Source organism: Rhinoderma darwinii, chromosome 4 (assembly GCF_050947455.1).
Source record: "Rhinoderma darwinii isolate aRhiDar2 chromosome 4, aRhiDar2.hap1, whole genome shotgun sequence".
NCBI classification, from domain to species: domain Eukaryota; kingdom Metazoa; phylum Chordata; class Amphibia; order Anura; family Rhinodermatidae; genus Rhinoderma; species Rhinoderma darwinii.
Window position 1 is genome coordinate 47146778 of NC_134690.1, and position 18500 is coordinate 47165277.

At 42.6% G+C, this 18500-nt stretch overlaps 1 protein-coding gene across 2 annotated transcripts in view; it reads left to right on the forward strand.

Annotated features, from left to right (window-relative positions):
- NBAS (NBAS subunit of NRZ tethering complex) overlaps nt 1-18500 on the forward strand; it is a 655156-nt gene that overhangs the window by 122574 nt on the left and 514082 nt on the right. For both annotated transcript variants that reach the window (XM_075861089.1, XM_075861091.1), the window contains exons 17-21: nt 1032-1183; nt 6564-6701; nt 8885-8963; nt 12104-12208; nt 17959-18095. In XM_075861089.1, the coding sequence (XP_075717204.1) occupies nt 1032-1183; nt 6564-6701; nt 8885-8963; nt 12104-12208; nt 17959-18095 (611 nt within the window). The remainder of the gene's footprint in view (nt 1-1031; nt 1184-6563; nt 6702-8884; nt 8964-12103; nt 12209-17958; nt 18096-18500) is intronic.

An 18500-nucleotide genomic window follows, 5' to 3' on the forward strand; every position in this document is an offset into this window, starting at 1 on the left:
GGTGCGCGCACTGATGTTCAGTCTTCAGTGCCTGCTGCTCATTAGTGCAGTGCCGGCCACATGGTACAATGCTGATCGCGTGGGTACAGCACGTTTGCCCGCTCGATCAGCAGTAGAGCAATGGCAACCCCTGATCTCTGCAATCAAAGCTGACCGCTGCGTTCTAAGGGAAAATGAGTCACAGGAATCCTTGTGATGTGATTGAGGTACATACATTATATGGGCAGACCGCTCCCGGTATATTGAAGGACCCCAGGGCTGTCTGACCATATTTCCTGTTGTTAGGACATATTTAGGTATGCCCTAACAACGGTCTGTGTACTTTCAGTACACAGGCTAATGTACTGGCTTATAGATATATGCCAGTATATTAAAGTTAATAGATAAAAATAAAAAAGTTAAATTAATTTAAAAAAAGTAATGTGAAATGTAAAAAAAAAATCTGTAAATACACAAATGCTATTTTTTTTATTTTTTTGACAGAAACCTGCAGAACAAAGCGTCTTTTATGATGATCGGCGTATTCTGTAAAAAAAAAAGAAAATAAAAACAGCTTTTTTTTTTCATTTTTGCCAAAATATTTTTTTTAATAAAAACGCCAAAAAACGGTACCTTGATGAAGTACAACGCGCCCTGCAAAAAACAAAGTCTCACACCGCTACGTCGACCCAAAAAAAAAGAAGTTATGAACAAAGAGGAAAAAATAGAATAAAATATTCTGTCCTCAAGTATTGCTTTGGTTTTGAGAATCGCAATACTATCGGTACAAATTCTGGTATCGTGACAACCCTACCCAAGAATGTTTCATACATTGTATTAGACCAATTGAACCCTAAATAAACGAGTCTGGCTGAAACTTTGCATACGAAACATCTGCTCAAAGAGTGTTAACATGAATGGTGATCTACCGTCAGCCAGCTGGCTTTATTTTATCATTTTCTAGAGGGAATGCTCTTCAGCACAATATTAGGAGGGAAAAATGTCATCATATTTGCAGTTACAAATTGTAAATTTAAATTTTTTAATTTCAGAGCAAAATTAAGAAGAGGTCTTGGGTCCTGCATGAATGTCTGGAAAGGGTCCCCGAGAACGTGGATGCTGCCAAGGAATTGCTGATGTTTGGCCTAAAGGGAACAGACCTGGAGGCGCTTGTTGCCATAGGCAATGGCGAAGATGGGGGAAGGTGCGTTATGTTACAAGCCATGGATGAAAACATTAGCAATTTTGTTATAATGTTTTTATTTTGCGAGCTGCATGCAAAACTCTTGCAAGAAATCTCCGGAGACCACTGCGGAGCGCGGGGCCGCGGTGTCTCTTCCTCATTTGCATATTCCTACACAAATGCCGGCAGTTCACTTGTGAATCCGATCTTCTGATTAATGATGTCTAGCCCAAGACAGCGCAGTGAAGTGCCTTATTCCTTAACATGTTAATGCATGCGTAAATTCATTTACCAATCTTCAATCTCGCCCATTCTAATTATCCTTTTCCGATCTGATGGTTATGGTAATTAGGCATACTTCACTAAAATGTTGTGTAATAATATGCCGTCTCTTGAGCTCTTTGATTCGGAGCAATGTATTATCATTACAGTGGGCACTCTCCCAACATCATCTGAGCAGCTTCGCCGCTCCCCTGTTGCTTTTTGATAACCACTTAAAGTGTGGGTTTTAATGCATAATATATGCAGCTGCTCTTTAGTGGAAATAGCCTGTGTCTAAGTGAAGAAGCCAACCTCTATATCTCCACGAGGCATTCTGCTACGAGAAATAGACTTCTATGCTTTATAGGTTTTGGGTTTTAAGGCTTAAATGATGCACCGTTTTCAAATTAAAGAGAGCCAGACACCTAGTCCCATACTGTCTCTCCATTTATTTACAGTGTTTTTTAAATATTTTTAGCTGAGCCCTTTACTTGGGAAAGAGGACCTATCTGCATCCTTATTTTTTAGAATTTTGCGGCACTGACGCGTTTAGGTCAGCGGCACTGACACATTCACTGTCAGCAGGTCCTGCATTTTATGAACTTAGATGTGATCAGTAACAGCTCGATCCTGCATGTCTGGACACGCAGGACCAGCTGTCACTGAACCCATCTGTCCCGCTGACCTGACGGATTCAGGTCTCAGCGCACGATACAGCTGCTTTGTATACAGGATACAAAGCAGCTGTATCTCAAAAAGTAAAAAGAATTTTGAATAAAAAGTATTTCGAAAGTTGCACAAAAAATATATATTTTACATTTTTTTTTTTAAATAAAAATGTCTATTTCAAAAGTGTACATAGCCTTTAAAGAGGCTCTATCACCACATTATAAGTGCCCTGTCTCCTACATAAGGAGATCGGCGCTATCATGTAGGTGACAGTAATGCACTTTATTTAAAAAAACGATCTATTATCACCACTTTATTAGCGATTTTAGATTTATGCTAATGAGTTACTTAATGCCCAAGTGGGCGTATTTTTACTTTAGACCACGTGGGCGTTGTACAGACGAGTGTATGACGCTGATCAATCGGCATCATGCACTCCTCTCCATTCATTTACTCAGCGCATAGGGATCCTGCTAGATCCTTATGTGCTGTCTTATACTAACACATTAACGATACTGAAGTGTTTAGACAGTGAATAGACATTCCATGGGATGTCTATTCACAATCTCTGCTCTTTGTTACTGTTTCTATGGTAGTTACAGCAGAGGAAGCGTAATCTCGTTGTAACCTGTCATTTACAGCAAGATCTCGCGAGATCACGCTTCCTCTGCTGTAACTACCACAGACAGAGTAACGAAGTGAAGAGATTGTGAATAGACATCCCGTGGATTGTTAATGTGTTAGTATAAGACCGCACATAAGGATCTAGCAGGATCCCTATGCGCTGTGTAAATGAATGGAGAGGAGTTCATGATGCTGATTGGTCAGCGTCATACACTCCTCTGTACAACGCCCACTTGGTCTAAAGTAAAAACACGGCCACTTGGGCATTAAGCAACTCATTAGCATAAATCTAAAGTCGCTAATAAAGTGGTGAAAATAGATCGTTTTTTTAAATAAAAAGCACTGCTGTCACCTACATTACAGCGCCGATCTCCTTATGTAGGAGATAGAGGCTCTGTCACCACATTATAAGTGCCCTAAGTGCAGAATGTGTTATCTTATCACAGGGTGTCACATATATCCATCTAATATGTCCCGATAATGTGTCACTTTTAGGAGACTGGTTTAACACAAACTACTGTAACTATGTCCCTATATGATGCAATGTCCTCTCATGCGGTCACTGGATAAATGGTTTGAGAGATTTCTCTGCAATGCACTCTGCCGCAATATTTCCTGGTCAGGAGATCTGACCGCTCCTTTATATTTACTGAGCTGTGGGGAAGCCATGTTTGGTCCCCGTGGTTACTCTATCTCACACTCCCAGCTCCCGCCCCTCTTACATCAGAGAATAGGCGGCGCTGAGCTCTCTAGCTGTGCCTGCCTTTCTCTTGATTGGACACAGGGGGTGTGTGTAAAGGAAGGGGGTGTGGCTATGGGTATATAGCAGCAGCAATGCTGTGATCAGGTTGCCATTATCAAAACTATCCCGTTTTGCCGCCAGTTTGCTCCCTGAGGAGCCAGTAATAAAGAGACTGGTGAAACATGTTGGAGCAGTGAAATTAATATAGGGACTATCTGCCAGAATAGTATAGAAGCTCTGTGAGTCTAGAGGCCGCGCCTGCCAGAGCAAACCAGCAGCCTCCAACATATACAGAGGAAAGGACTACAACTCCCACACAAACTAGAGGACTTGTGATCAGGATCCAGGCTAGTGTGGGAATCGTATAGATGTTAGTCGGTCCCTAGTGCACACAAAAAGAAAGTGACACTGGTGGGTATAGTCCTGATACTCTAAGGCTATGTTCACACTGAGTTTTTTGCAGGCAGAAAATTCTGCCTCAAAATTCCGTCTGGAATTTTGAGGCAGATTTTGATCTGCCTGCATGCCGTTTGCCGCGTTTTTCGCCCTCGGCCATTGAGCGCCGCGGGCAAAAAACGCCAGGAAATACGCCTTCTCTACCTCCCATTGATGTCAATGGGAGGTCAGAGACGTAAACGACCGAAGATGGGGCATGTCGCTTCTTTTTCCCGCGAGACGGTTTTTCCGCTCGCGGGAACAAAATACGCCTCCGCCTCCCATTGAAATCAATGGGGGGCAATTTGGGCCATTTTCTGGTGCGTTTTCCGACGCGGTTTCCACGTCAAAAAACACATTAAAAAAACTCTGTGTGAACTGGCCCTAACTCTTTACACCAGGGTGTTTATTTTTTTGTATAGTTTCAAACAAATCCAATAAGGGTAAGTTCACACTGAGTTTTTTTTACGCAGAAACCGTGCCAAAAAACGACCGAAAATGCCTCCCATTGATTTCAATGGGACATGGAGGCTTTTTTTTTCCTGTGAGCAAAAAAACTTTCGCGGGAAAAAGTGACATGCCCTATCTTCGGGCGTTTTACGTTTCTGACCTCCCATTGACATCAATGGGAGGCAGAGAAAGCGTATTTTGCGGCATTTTGTCTGCGGCATTCAATGGCCGCGGGCAAAAAACGCAGCGAAAATCGGCGTGCAGGCAGAGCAAAATCTGCCTCAAAATTCCAAACTGCACAAAATGATACAGTACAGAACAGCAGTTCCACAGGAAGGCAGGGACTCCCGTTCACCTGTACCGCGGTCATGCCAGGAAATCCAGTCGACACACAGACCGCTTTTCACGCCCTGAAAATGGTCGTGTGCAAGGGGTGTTCGCTTAACATAAGTTGTTTGAAAAGTTATTGCCTATTAAATACACAGTTGCCCTCTGCTGCCTGCCCCTGTTTATCAGGGGCAGAACACTGAGCAGTTCCTACTGACTATGAGCTCTATCTAATTAGGAATGTTATGTTTGCAGTTTATTTTGGGCGGTCTTCCTGTGTTTTCCACAGTCCTATAAATTGTATGTACTTTCCTTTCATGGCTTTATAATGTAGCACCTCTGTCCTGTATCTCCATAACGTCATAGGGACTATAGTGACACTGCCACACTAACCTACCTGTCCAGTTTGCTGGCTTTGGTTGCAAGAACAGAAGTCAAAAGTGTAGAACCTCTTTAAAAGTGTGGAAAGTCCATGTAGAACAGAATGCCGGGTTCACCTTGAATTACGATTTCTTCTTATAGCTTGTGTCATTGTATCCACTGTGCGGCTCCGTTATACCGGTCATATGGGATATTCTGGAAATGTCGTCTCACCGTTTCAGTGCTCATTTTTGCATGAGTTTTTTTGCAGCTAAGTAGACTGGAGATCATAGCGCTTCCAAAATGCTCTGGGACACATCAGACTTCACAAACCATCTCTTTTGACCTCTAATGACCTCCAATACGACTTTTTACAGTGCTGTAGAATAAGTACTGCATGGGTTTCTAATGACAGCCTTGCTCCTTCTCTAATGGCTGGGATTGGAGGAACATTAGAACTTGGCAGAATAATAATGTAAAATAGTAATCTCTTAAATGGATTTAAAAAAAAAGAATAAAAAAAATTTGAAGCAATAAAAAAAAAAAAAAAGGACAATAAATACGATCATCTTAAATAAAATAAACATACATATTAGGCTGTGTTCACATCACCGTTGCTCTCCCGTTGAGGGGTTTCGTCGGGTTGCCCTTCAACGGAAAAGCAAACGGAAACCTTCGACGGAATCCCTCAACGGAAGGGCAACGGTGATGTGAACAGGCCCTTAGAGGTCCCCATGACTGCAATAACCTGAAGAATTGATTTAACAGGTTGTTTAGTGTGAGCCATGAATGGTATTCAAAAAAAATAAAAAATCACTATCTTCTGCGTTTGCCCGCAAAATAAATTTATATAAATTACAGACTAATGTCAAAAAAAAAATTATGATTTTTCCCACATTAAACCTTCTCATAGAGCCTAAAAAAAATTAACATGTTATAGCTGCTGAAATGCAGAGGCAAAAATAAAAAATTTACTGCATCATTAAGGCCTAAACAGATTACACAGAGTTTTTTGGTGCAGTTTTTGACGTGGAGACGGCATAAATAAAAAAGGACGAAATTGCCTCCCATTGATTTCAATGGGAGGCGGAGGCGGTTTCCCTCGAGCGGATAAAACACTTGGGGGGGAAAAGCGACATGGTCTTTCTTCCCACTTTTCCGTCTCTGACAACTCATTGGGATGGGAGAGAAATCGGTTTTGCAGCATTTTACGCCCGCGGCGCTCAATGATTGTGGCCGAAAAATGCTGCAAAGCAAGTGCAGGCAGGTCAAAATCTTCCTCAAAACTCTGTGTGAACAGGGCCTAAGGGTTAATAGTTGACTATTATGCCTAGTCTAGGATCCTAAACTTTTGCAACCTGAATTGAATGGAGCTTTGATGCATGTTAGACACAATATACTGTACATGGGATTTATTTTGGCAATGTGTTTTACGGGACTAGGCCAAATCTCACACTTCTTACATGAACCTTAATAATCTGTCTCTAAAATGATTACTAAGTTCTGCTTGTTTCCTATTTCTCTGTGGGGCAGGTTTATATTACCAGGGGATGTAGACATTGATGATGTCCCATATGAAGACTTCTTGACTGCAGAAGAGGAGGCAGAAACCCGAAAAGAGCGAGAGAGCCAGAGACGTGAAGAACTCCTGCAGCGGGTGGACTTTGATAAGTGAGTGGGTTTTGGTTATTATCTCATGTGGTTAAACATAGATCATCTTTTTTTTTTTTTTTTTTTGTATGGCTTAATGTTTTGTTGAATGTTGCATTTTCCGAAGCCCTAATAATCTGTTACTTGTCCAATTCTTTAAGACTTTATTTACAGAAATGTAGTTAAAGAAAAAAAAAAAAGCTGCCCACGTTAATCTAGCATTTGCGGAGTGTTTACCAAGCTATGCCAGCTTTGGTGCCATGTAAATAAATGGTGTAACCAGTACTGGCGGCATTTTAGTATTGCAGTCAACTTGATACCGATGCCTGTGATTCTGATACCTGTCATTTGGCGCGACTTATGAAATGATCACCGAAAATGTAAAAACACCCATAAAGACTGACTACCAACAATGATGCAAACTGATGGGGATCGAACAGTCCTACATCCCCATGCAGTAGATCATTGGCGAGCGTAAAAGGGCCTATTGACAATCTCTGATCGACTTGTTATATAGTTGATCGGCGCTTGTTATGGACAGAAATCGACCTGTGTAAACCATTTGTGGCTCTGGGGATCAGATGCCATGCATATTACCTCAAGTGGCGTTCGATTTGTGGAGAGAAGATTTATAGTTTAAAAGGCTCATATGTAGCTCCAAGTTGTCCATATGTGAGCCTGGCTCCTGGCCGAAGAGTCGTTGGGAAAGACAACTCATCTAGGGATTTCAGTCCTGAGGCGTTCAGACAGTGGTGGATGGTTATCTCAGCGGATCTGCTTACATTAAAGAGAGCAGTTTTAGGGCCAGTTCATAGAGTTTTTTTGCACTGATTTTGACACAGAAGCCGCTTCAGAATCAGTGCCAAAAAACTTTCTGCGGAGGCATTACATAAGGATAAATCTGGGAGACTAAGGCCCTGTTCACACTGAGTTTTTTTTTGCAGGCAGAAAAATGTGCCTCAAAATTCCTTCAGGAATATTGAGGCAGATTTTGACCTGCCTGCAATTTCTCGCCATGATTTTCGCCCGCAGCCATTGAGCACCGCGGTCAAAAAAATGCAGTGAAAAACGCTTTCTCTGCCTCCTATTGATTTAAATGGGAGGTCAGAGGCGGATCCGCAGCAAGAAAGTGCATGCCGCTTTTTTTTATAGCGAGCAGCTAAATGTGACAGCGGAAAAAAAACGCCTCTGCCTCCCACTGAAATCAATGGGAGGCGGTTTCCGACATTTTTTTTGCACGGATTCCGACACTGTTTCCGCGTCAAAGCCAAAAAACTCTGTGAACGGGGCCTTTACCCCTCCAGCATGTTTATGTTTACTGAGCAGGGCGGTAAGTAACCTCGGTGGCTTTCTACCCCAGATGAAAGAGACAGCCAGAGAAGCTGGCTACCTAGGGATGCGCAAGCTAATGCCCTGAAAGTAATATACAAGTCGAGGCAACATATCAATTTTCAGGGCATTTATCCACCCAAACCATGAAAGTGTTAATTTGGACAAGGAGAAAAATTTCATTTTGGGTGCTGGTTAAGATGGGCATGAAATTCAATTGAAAAAGCTGTGAGCGGCAGCAAGGAATCCTAATTCCAAGAGATTTGATGCATCATTTCTGCCACTTTAAAGGGAATGAGGATCAAATGGTGGGTAGAAGGGTTCCAGGCGTTTAACATTTTCGATTTTTGTACTTTAGCTTCACTACTACTAAAGGCGCCAAAGAGGTCAAATTCTTCCAAAATGCTTGGTATGTTAACCGGTGGTAAATGAATGTATAGCAGCAGGTCATCCGCTTATCATGGCACTTTATATGTACGTGACGGTAAGCCCTTTAATCTATGGGATATTCTGCAGTGCTGCCACCCAGGGCTCCATGGTTAGAACAAACCATAGGGGAAACCAGCGGCAGCTACAGTAATGTATGGATTTAAAATGTTTGCTGCAAAATGAAGGTGCTATGAGTACACAGTTCAACTTACACTAGGCTTAGGCGCCGTGTGTGTATCGGTAAGTCCGTCCCTACCCGTATGGCTCTATTATGCCTCATTTCCCGTTTTCTGTGCATGCGTTTAATACGCTGTATATTCTTCAGAAGAACAGTTTCTATAGACTGAAATCTTTATGTTCTAGCAATTTACTGTAATGTATATGTTCTGATACTTCGTCTTCGTTGTTAGCAGTAAAGTGAGTAACCTTAAATCTTTACCTCGCAGCTTAACACTTGAGCAGAAGGAGATCTGCCGCTGTAGGCTCAAGTTATTGACCTACCTAGACCGCCTGTCAACATATGAGGTAAATGTTTTGATTGAGTCCAGCATAACCCTCCCTTTGTACAGACGGAACACAGCAGAATTTGTTATTAAACCGTAGATTTAGGCTTTGTTCACATCTGTTTCGTGGCTTCTTCTCACAACAGAAGCCACAATGCTTTTCCAGATCCTTCGTAGGATGGATACCAATGGCTCCTGACTGATTCCATTAACGGGGTTCTGTTGTTTTGACGGGAATGCATGCAGCTCTTTTCCTTCTGTCCAATCTGATGGAATTTGCTGTAAAGGCTCCAAATGCAAATGTGAACAAAGCCTTTTTTTGCAGTCTAATATGAAGCCACTCATAACACATCCAGACAGGAAGGCTCTCAAATTAAGGGTTTACGCAACCCTACTTGCAGCATCATTGTCCATGAAGGTCGGTGGGACGACCCTCCTATTGTTCCTGGCTGACCCTCCTTCAATTCTGTGATATGGCCACAAACTATTTGGGTTGTTGTATGCCTGCTAGTACATCTTTCCCAATAGCCAGTGGACGTATGGGCACTACACAGCCACAACTACGCTTCACCCCTAGATTTAGAACGACTTCCAGTATAAGGGTCCCTTATCTCTCTCGTCAGTTGTCTTTTTAGCTCCTTGCTTCGTTACCTTGAAGAGGAGAGGGGTGTTGCGCTCCATATTGTCTAGTATGAATTTTGTAATCGGAGGAACTTTATCAGAAAATAATTTTATGTATTCACACCCATTACCTTATTTTCCCTAACATTCCTGCTCGGTTACTTGCAACTAGACCCCCTTTGTGTTAGGCCTTATTGACACGAACGTGTTAAAACGGCCGTCACACGGACCTATATAATTCAATGTGGCTGTTCACACGCCCGTTGTTTCAATGGACCGTGTGAAGGGTCCGTGAGAAAATAGGACAAGTCCTATTTTTTTCGCACTTCACGCATCCCTCCATAAACTCTAGTCTTTGGGGGATGCGTGATATCGCGTCCCGCAAAGCACGGATGCACCTTGGACGTGAAAAACGCCAGTTTTTCACGTCCGAGATGCGCAATGCTGTGTGAATCTAGCCTTAAAATGCAGCTCTCCGATGCACCTGTGGCATGTCCTGTCCTTATGTTCATAGCCAATCATTTTATAAGAGATATTCAGTCGCTGTCCTAGTGAGTTTGGCTTCCATTACTACCCTGAGCAGAATTAAAAGATTCTCAACACAACCGATGAGTTTTTATTACTAGCAAATCCTAAACGGCTAGATACGAAATACAATCGAGGTACAAAGGCTCAACCAAGCTCCAATCCCTATTTCCCTCTACGAGCGTGCTGGTGCTGTGATGGCAATATGGTCAATACCTGTATATCTATTTCTTTCTAAGCTCATGTCCTTTCGGGATGAAGTTCTGCATCTCTTCAAATAAGTTATTGAGCTTGTTCTCTGTAGATCCCTGTTCTTTCCTCCTCTATGTGGCCTCTCCTTAAACGAGACCTGCCAAAATAAAAAAGCCATAATAAAGTATCGTTAGGCGCAAACTATAGGGGGGGTCCAGTTTTCAGTATACAAATCGCAGTTTGCTAATGGAAACAACATATCCTCAACAGGGTTTTCCTTCCTCTAAATATCCCTATGTAAGAGAAAAATGGAGAGAAAACTTCCCCCAATATTGAAGTACTGCGATCACTCCGCCTTTTCATTTTTGTGCAAAGCTTTTTATTATGCTTATAGATGTGAAAATATAAAACAGCATAAAAACAAGCCAAAGACTAGCCCAGTCCAAACATATGCAGTCCACACCCCACTTGAGTATTGCTTCATCCGGGGCAAAGTCCTCCAGTCTACACCTTACAATACTTTATTATGTCTGTTTACATTTTGGGGTCTGACCAACCTAATGCTAGTTCTCCATCTGTGACTTTTTTATTTTTGCCGTTATCTGCCCACAACCCCCCCCCCCCCTCTTTTCTATATCCAGACTAAAAAAAACTTTTGCTATATTATAAAGTTGTGTTCTCTTGATGTTGAAATCACAAATTCTGAAGCTGCACATCTGAGAGATTCTGATGATGACTTGTTCGCTTCTGATTTGTCAGGTGCAGTGTTGAGTAAGTTGTGTTAGTTCGGAAGATCATATCTCTGCATAACAGTAAAAAAAAAAATTCATGTATTTCATGCACATTTGTCCTAGATAATAGTCCTGTATTGTATTCAATTCCTCCTCAAAACGGGAAAAAAAAAAAGTTGTGTAAAGCTTTTTTCAGACTAATGTATAAATCGTCCATGGGACGGGCATTTTTTTAATGGCCGTCACACGGCTGCATGTGTTTCTATGGGGCTATTCACACGGCCGTTTTTTAACGAACCGTGTGAAGGGCTCTTCAAAAAATAGGACGTGTCCTATTTTCGTCCATTTTCACAGATCACTCAATAGACTCAAGTCTATGAGGGATCCGTGAAAACCGGTCCCGCACGGGTGCAAATCGGCCGTTTTTCACGCACGTTCGTGTGGATAAAGCTTACGGCTCAGTTCACATCTCGTTTTCAGCCATTTCAGAGGTATGGTGGAAAGTATTTAACATTTTCCATGGACTCTCATTGAAAAAAAAAAAGTATACCGCACACTCCACGTTTTTTTTTTCTGTGCCCAACTGTATAAAAATCATAATAGATCACGTTTTTCTATGCAGTGAATAAATGTATGCCAACACGTATGTACCAGCCCAGTGTATGCTTTTGACAAGCGCTGGGTGCATGGAGGCCTATGGCACGTCTATACTATACATCAGGGAATACTCCTGGCGTATACCTGTGACATGCCTGAAAAACGAGATGTGAATAGAGCCTAAGTGAAAACATAAATATGTAAATCTAACTATGGAGCTAAATGTCAAATGGGCTATTGAAACCTACTTTAATAGTGATGGATGACCAGTATAAAACGGCTGTATATAAACGGAGTACGCCATGGACATTAATAATCTGGAGGAGTATTGAATAATATCACTCAATACCTGGCTGCTTGTTTACTGAGCCGTTCTTGCCTGGAATGTTGCGTTAGTGCTGAGCCGCTGATAAATAGATTGGAATTATCCATTCATAATCTTCTCCATTACCATATTTTGAAGGATTTCTCAAACATCTGCTTCTTTGTCCTAAAGGAGATCCTCGGGGGGCCTCAGGCAGCTGAGAAGAGATACGATGCCGACTTCTTCAAGAAGTTTAGGAACCTAAATATTGTGCTGTCAGCAAGAACATATGCTCGGGTAATGTTACAAAGTCAGAACAATAAAGGCGGAATTGATTCCTCTTTAAGTGAGCAGCCTTTCACCTCCATTATCATTTATAATCTGATTCAGTTAGTTAACTCGGCGTTAAAGCCCAGCGCGCTTTGAACTCTGTATAGCAAGATGATCCTGTCAATACTAATTCACAATTAAGTAATCCTTTCTAACTAGATATGAAGCAGCGCAATACCGGGCATGGTGACAAATGTTATTATCCATCTGCCTTTATTATTTTTAATTTGCGGATAATCTAAGGGCGCAGGATGTTATTTTGCCGCAGTATAATTGCAGCTGCATAATCCGTACAGGCGAAGATTTGTAGGGCTACAACTTAAAGAGGAATTTAATGCAAACAAAAGTTAATGAATTGGGATATAATTATGTGAATGTCTTTAAAGGGAATGTGTCGCGAATTAAGCCTTTTTTTTTAATTTTTTTAATAAGTTACTTATTTCTATTATTTTTTTAAAAATTTGCTGTATTTTATTTTTTTTCTTCCACATGGTGGAAAGTATTAAAAATGAAATAGTAATTTGACATGTTTTCCTATGTTGGCCACCAAAGGGAGCACTTCCCAGAATTACAGCAAGGTGAATAAGGCAAAGCAACCTGACTCACAGCTGCCGAAAATGTGGGAGGGAATCTCACCCCCCCCCCCCCTCCTACAAGCCAGGAAGAAACGGCCCGAAAAACGGCTGAAAACACTGTGTGTGAACATACCCTTAGAATGATGAAAGTGAAGTGAATGACTTTTCAGTTGGCAGGTTCACACGGCGTGTATTTGACACGTTTTGTTTTTTTTTGCGGATTTTACATGCCTCCTGCTAAATGTCTTTATCCCTCCATCCTGCTGACAGTCTACTCCAGGATCACCACCCAATCTTGCTGACAGTCTCCTCCAGCGTCACCATAAAAAACTGCTGACCGTCTCCTCCATCATCTCCATACAATCTTGCTAACAGTCTCTTCCAGCATCACCATACAATCCTGCTGACAGTCTCCTCCAGCATCACTGTCAACAGGATTGTATGGTGATGCTGGAGGAGACTGTCAGCAAGATTGGGTGGTGACGGAGGAGACTGTCAGCAAGATTGGGTGGGGACGCATCACCATACAATCTTGCTGACCGTCTCCTCAAGTGTCACCACCCAATACTGCTGACAGTCTCCTCCAGCGTCCCCATACAATTTCACAGTGAGTAATAAAAAAAATCTTCTTTTCTCGCTTGTGACTTTGGGGGACACGGAAGACTGTGGGTTGTCTAAATAGCAATCCCCAGAGGAGGGACCAAGAACCAGAAAAACAATCGAATCTCGTATAGTCATCTTTTTCACTGCTGCCTGCATGACCTTACGACTGAGGGAAGCATCTGGGGCTGCAAAGGTGAGCACCAAATAAAACGTAAAGGTGTGGAGAGTAGCAGCCTTACACACCTGTACAGCAGAGGCCCTGTGGTACACTTTCAGTAGAATGTGCTGTGACTTGGAAAATGGAAGCTTTTCCCTTAGCAAGATAAACCAATGGCCACCCTGATCTAATGAGAGAAAGTAGTCTTAGATGCCGCCAGCCCCATATGAGACCTGTCAGGGATGATAAACAGAGAGTCGGAACGACGAAAAGAACCTTTTTCAGACCGGTAGATCTGGAGAGCTCTAACCATAACTAGATTCTAGGGGAGAACGTTCCCTGGAGAGATAGGACAGAATTAGGGGAGCACAATATCCTTATTCAGATGGAAGGAGGATACCATCTTTGGCAAAAAGGAAGGGAGTGGTCGGAGAACTGCCTTATCTTGGTGAAGCACTAGGAAGAGAGAACGTTAAGAAGGTGCTGCTAGTTCGGTTACCGTTTAAAAATAACAAACAAACAAAAATACACCTTTTAGACAAGGTTGAAGAGAAACATCACACAGAGGTTCAAAGGGATTCGACCGAATGGCCTCAAAGATCAAGTACAGGTCTAAGGAGTCGTGGATGTTGATAAGGAGGGACTGCATGGGCAACCCCTGGAGAAAACTTTGCACATCCTGTTTAGAAGCCAGAGGTCTTAGAAAAAGAATAGAGAGGGCTGAGACCTGCACTTAAGAGACAGCGAAGACCGAGCCCAAGGTCCAAGCCCCTTTGAAGAAAGGACAAGACCCTAGACAGGAAAAAAGTAGAGGAGGAAGATCCCTCCAGGTCCTATAGTAAATATTAGGGGAAGACTTTTATGTTTTTGGCCTTGAACATGGTTTTGATGACCTTTTCAGAGAAACCACAACATTTCAGAACTACGGCTCCATTAACCATACCGTCAAAGATGGCGAACCTCAATTCTGATGGAGGACTGCACCCTTAAAGAGCTGATTATCTCTGAGCAGGAGAAGCTAGGGTGTGTCGGCCAGTAGGGATATATTTTCGGCCCACAAAAGCTCGTCTGAAGCCATTTGGATTGTTGGGATTCCTTCCACGTTGATTTGTCTGAAAATCCTGGGAATAAATGGCAGGAGAAGAAAGACAAACAAAAATTTGAACCGGTCCCAGTGAATGATTAGATCGCCCACTGCGTAAGCAAGAGGGGCTCGCGTTCACACCACAAACTGGGGATGCTTGTAATTGAACCTGGGCACTATGTCTGGGTTCCCCACCTGGCACATAGTTGTTTGAAAATGTCCTGATGAAGAAACCACTCACACTCCCGGAATGTGGACTGCAGACAGAGCAGCGATGTGACAGAAACCTGGCTGACTCCATCATAACTGCTAAGCTACGGCTTCTGCCCTGGTGATTCAGGGCATTGTGTGACAGTATCTAGACAGAAAGACTCACCAACATGGGCTCTAGTGGAGAAAAGGTAGATCGCCTGTAGCTAAAGCATGTTGATTGGAAGTCTCATTTTCTTCCGGCGACCATACACCTTCAGTGTGAAATGTTGAAAGACTTCGAATGGGATCAGCAGTTCTATATTTTTTTGGGGACCACGAAGAAGTTAGAGAAGAAGCTCTCTTGTTGAGTTACCAGAACGATAACACCTCAAAGGAAATGAGGGTCCACCTCGTGAAAGAAGGCGGTAGCCTTGAAAGGGTGACATGGAGGAACTATAGAAAGCAACAGCCTGTGGTATGGAAAAAAAATTCTACTTTAAAACCGTTGAGACTTCCTCACAGACCGGGGTAGGAGCACCTGATCAGGCTTGAATAGGGGCAGACTTTCAGGCAGAGGTGGTGTCAGAACCCTGTTTTGAGGTCGTGGGTGCCAGGGAGGACAGGGTTTGAAGTTGGGATTCCTCTTGGAGTCTTGTGAAAACTGCTTCCCTTTTGGAGTGTGAACCGGAGAAGGAATGAATGGACTGGAAACGAGGACCCAAGGTCCTGAGCGCTGAGGCTGTTCTGTTTTGCCGCCAGTACCCTCGGAGATAATCTCGTCCAGTTGAGGCCCAAAAACGTGAGAGCCAGCAAAGGGGAGGTCCATTAGAGAGTGCTTGGAAGTTGGATCGGTATGCCCAAAGGGCATGGTGGATTACCCCTGAGAGTGCTGTAGAGAGCATCAGTAGTTTACCTGTAGAAAGCTTTGCAGAGATGCTTTTCAGAGTAGGTGTGTCAGATCCTTCAGGTAATCTCAGGATGCCACAGACTTGATCCCTTGGCGAAGCCAACGGGTCTATTCCATAATAGTCTTACTGCCCTAGGCGGATGCAATGATGACAAATTGGCAACATTTTTAGGTGTCTTTCCAAAGGGTCACATAAAGGGTATAGGTAAGACACAGCCAGGGTACAGTAGCATGCCCATTCTGGAATAGCAAATTCAGGGAGAGTGGCAGAGGCGGGACCACGAATGCCGACCTCCGAGCCAGGCATGCCAAGTAAATAGATTCTGACTAACTACATTTAAATGTAGTACTCCACTTAGCACAGGCCAACACATCTCGTCCCTAGGTTCTGACATGGTGAACCGAGTAGCTGTTTATACTGTCTAGAAAGATAGAATAATCTGTATGCTACACAAAAACTCCTCTGTATGAGGGGTTAAAGATTTACTGGGGGTCCCCTAGGTACTACTGCTGCTGCAAACACTAGGCTGGTTGTACCAGTAGAGGAGGGGGAAGCGGCTGGGACCTCACCCCTGAGAGAAAGATGGAAGGAAAGGGTCATACACACGCTATCTTGCTCCTGTTCTTTTCAGCTCCTCGGAAGATCAGCAAGGCCACACTTTTAGCATCTCTCACCCTGTTGTGAGTGAGCACTGGGAGGTATAAGTGGGCAGGAACACTGGGTGACCCCCATGGCTGGCGTGCAACAGGGGCCTAGTCTTTGTCTTCTAAGAGGTAAGGGGATAACCGTATGATGATTTTGAAGCTGTTCGCCTTTCTCATAGGGGGACAGCAGGGGGACGATGTCATGGGCCATACATGGTCTGATCTACTTTTTCAGTAGACCTCAAATATTTTTAGACAATCTTTGGGAAGAGAACGTAGCTGCATACAGTTATTACACAACTCTTAGGATTTAATAGGAGGATTTAATAGGAGGATTTAATTTGTTAGCCGACACTGCCCCATACACAGGTTACTGTTGGAATGATGTCTTAGCCAGCAATGGAAGGTGCAACTGGCCAAAATGTCACACTATTCGTCTCTTACTAGTGACAGTATAGGAAAGGCAAAAAAGTATTAATCTGTCTGTCCTGGGATTGGTGGGGGGTTGTGGGGTGGTTATAAACCAGCACAAAAGAAGTGGAGCTCAGTTTTATTATTTTCTTTGTCACTCTTTTCTCTGTGTACCTTATGTCCATAAGTCTTAAGACTGGCAGATGTCCCACTGTTAAAGCGTTTTTTGTCTATGGCTGCCCTTAGATTTTCTGTAAATATATATATATTTTTTTCTTCATATTCAAAAAAATGGAGCAGCACTACAGCGGATAAGCCTCACGACCGGTGCAAAGCTTCAGAGGAGAGACCTCTCCTCGCAATAGTAGAAGAAATGACAAGGAAGCAGCACTAAAAAAAAAAACCTGGAAATTTAGTTACCAGATATCAATCACCAGAACGTTTCACTCTCTCTGAGAGCATTTTCAAGCGGTACCGTAGGAACCAGCATTAAGCTAATTAAAATCACCTAGGGCAGAATGGGAGGAGTGCAAGATCAAAAAATGGAGGCAGTCACTAACCCCACATATATGAATCACACAAACACAAAAGTTTGAACAGCACATTCCAACAAAATGAAACGGAATGTGTATACAGGTGCAAGAACACCTGTGACTGCAAATATACAGCACACAAGAAAATGGCGACAGTACATTGTGAACACCATTGTCACCTAAGCCGCTAAATATAAATAAATATGTATTGCTGCTAAATCTACTTACAATAGGGAGGTTCTTAGTGCACATTTTGATCAAATTGTGTGAGCCCACCTGCCACGATAAGGTGTCCTCCATAGGTGGGGATCTACTCTGCACATACACCCAGAACTGGGACGAAGCCTACATATATCTGGGGATTGTAGGAACCGGCATTAAACTAATTAAAATGACCTAGAATCCATCAGAATTGTGCATGAATACAGGCTGTAACTCAGAATTAGTATAAGATATGTAGTGGTTTGTATTTGCAGTTACCGAACTTTAATATAGATGAATTCTTTATATAGTCAGGTAAGGTAGTGGAAAAAAATCACTACTATAATTATCAAATCTGGTCATTATTATAAGGCATCTCTTTTAATGCACAATTATTTTTTCATTGTAGGAAAGCAACGTACAAGCTTTGGATCTTCTCTTTACTTTCCATGGGTCAGATTTGCTCCCTCATCGCCTTGCTATTCTCTCTAATTTCCCCGAGACCACGCCGCCGCATAAATACGCCATATTGCTACCTGAGGCAAGGTAAGGTCATCCTAAGTTCATCCAACATGACACTTTTTTTAAATTTCTTTTTACATTTTGGAGTGGTAGTAATATGTTATTTTTTAGGTAATTGTGCCTCTCTATTTGTCCTTTCCCTTCACAGTAATTCTCTGTAGTTTGGCTTTATGGCCGTTGTGTATACAGAATTTTCTGCTTTAATAAAGCGCTTAATAATGGTCTGCTTACAGTTGTTTATGTGACAGGAAATGCAAGTAATTTCAGTCCAGATTAGCCTTCCCTTTTAGGCAGTGTTTTGTGCATTTCATATAATTACCTTTAGTTGCGTCGCGGTTGTATTTTCCTTCATGTTGAACATTCATTACAGAAGCACTGCAGTGCATGGCAAAGGGAAATGAGCTCGAAGTATCCATGTGGAAAAACATA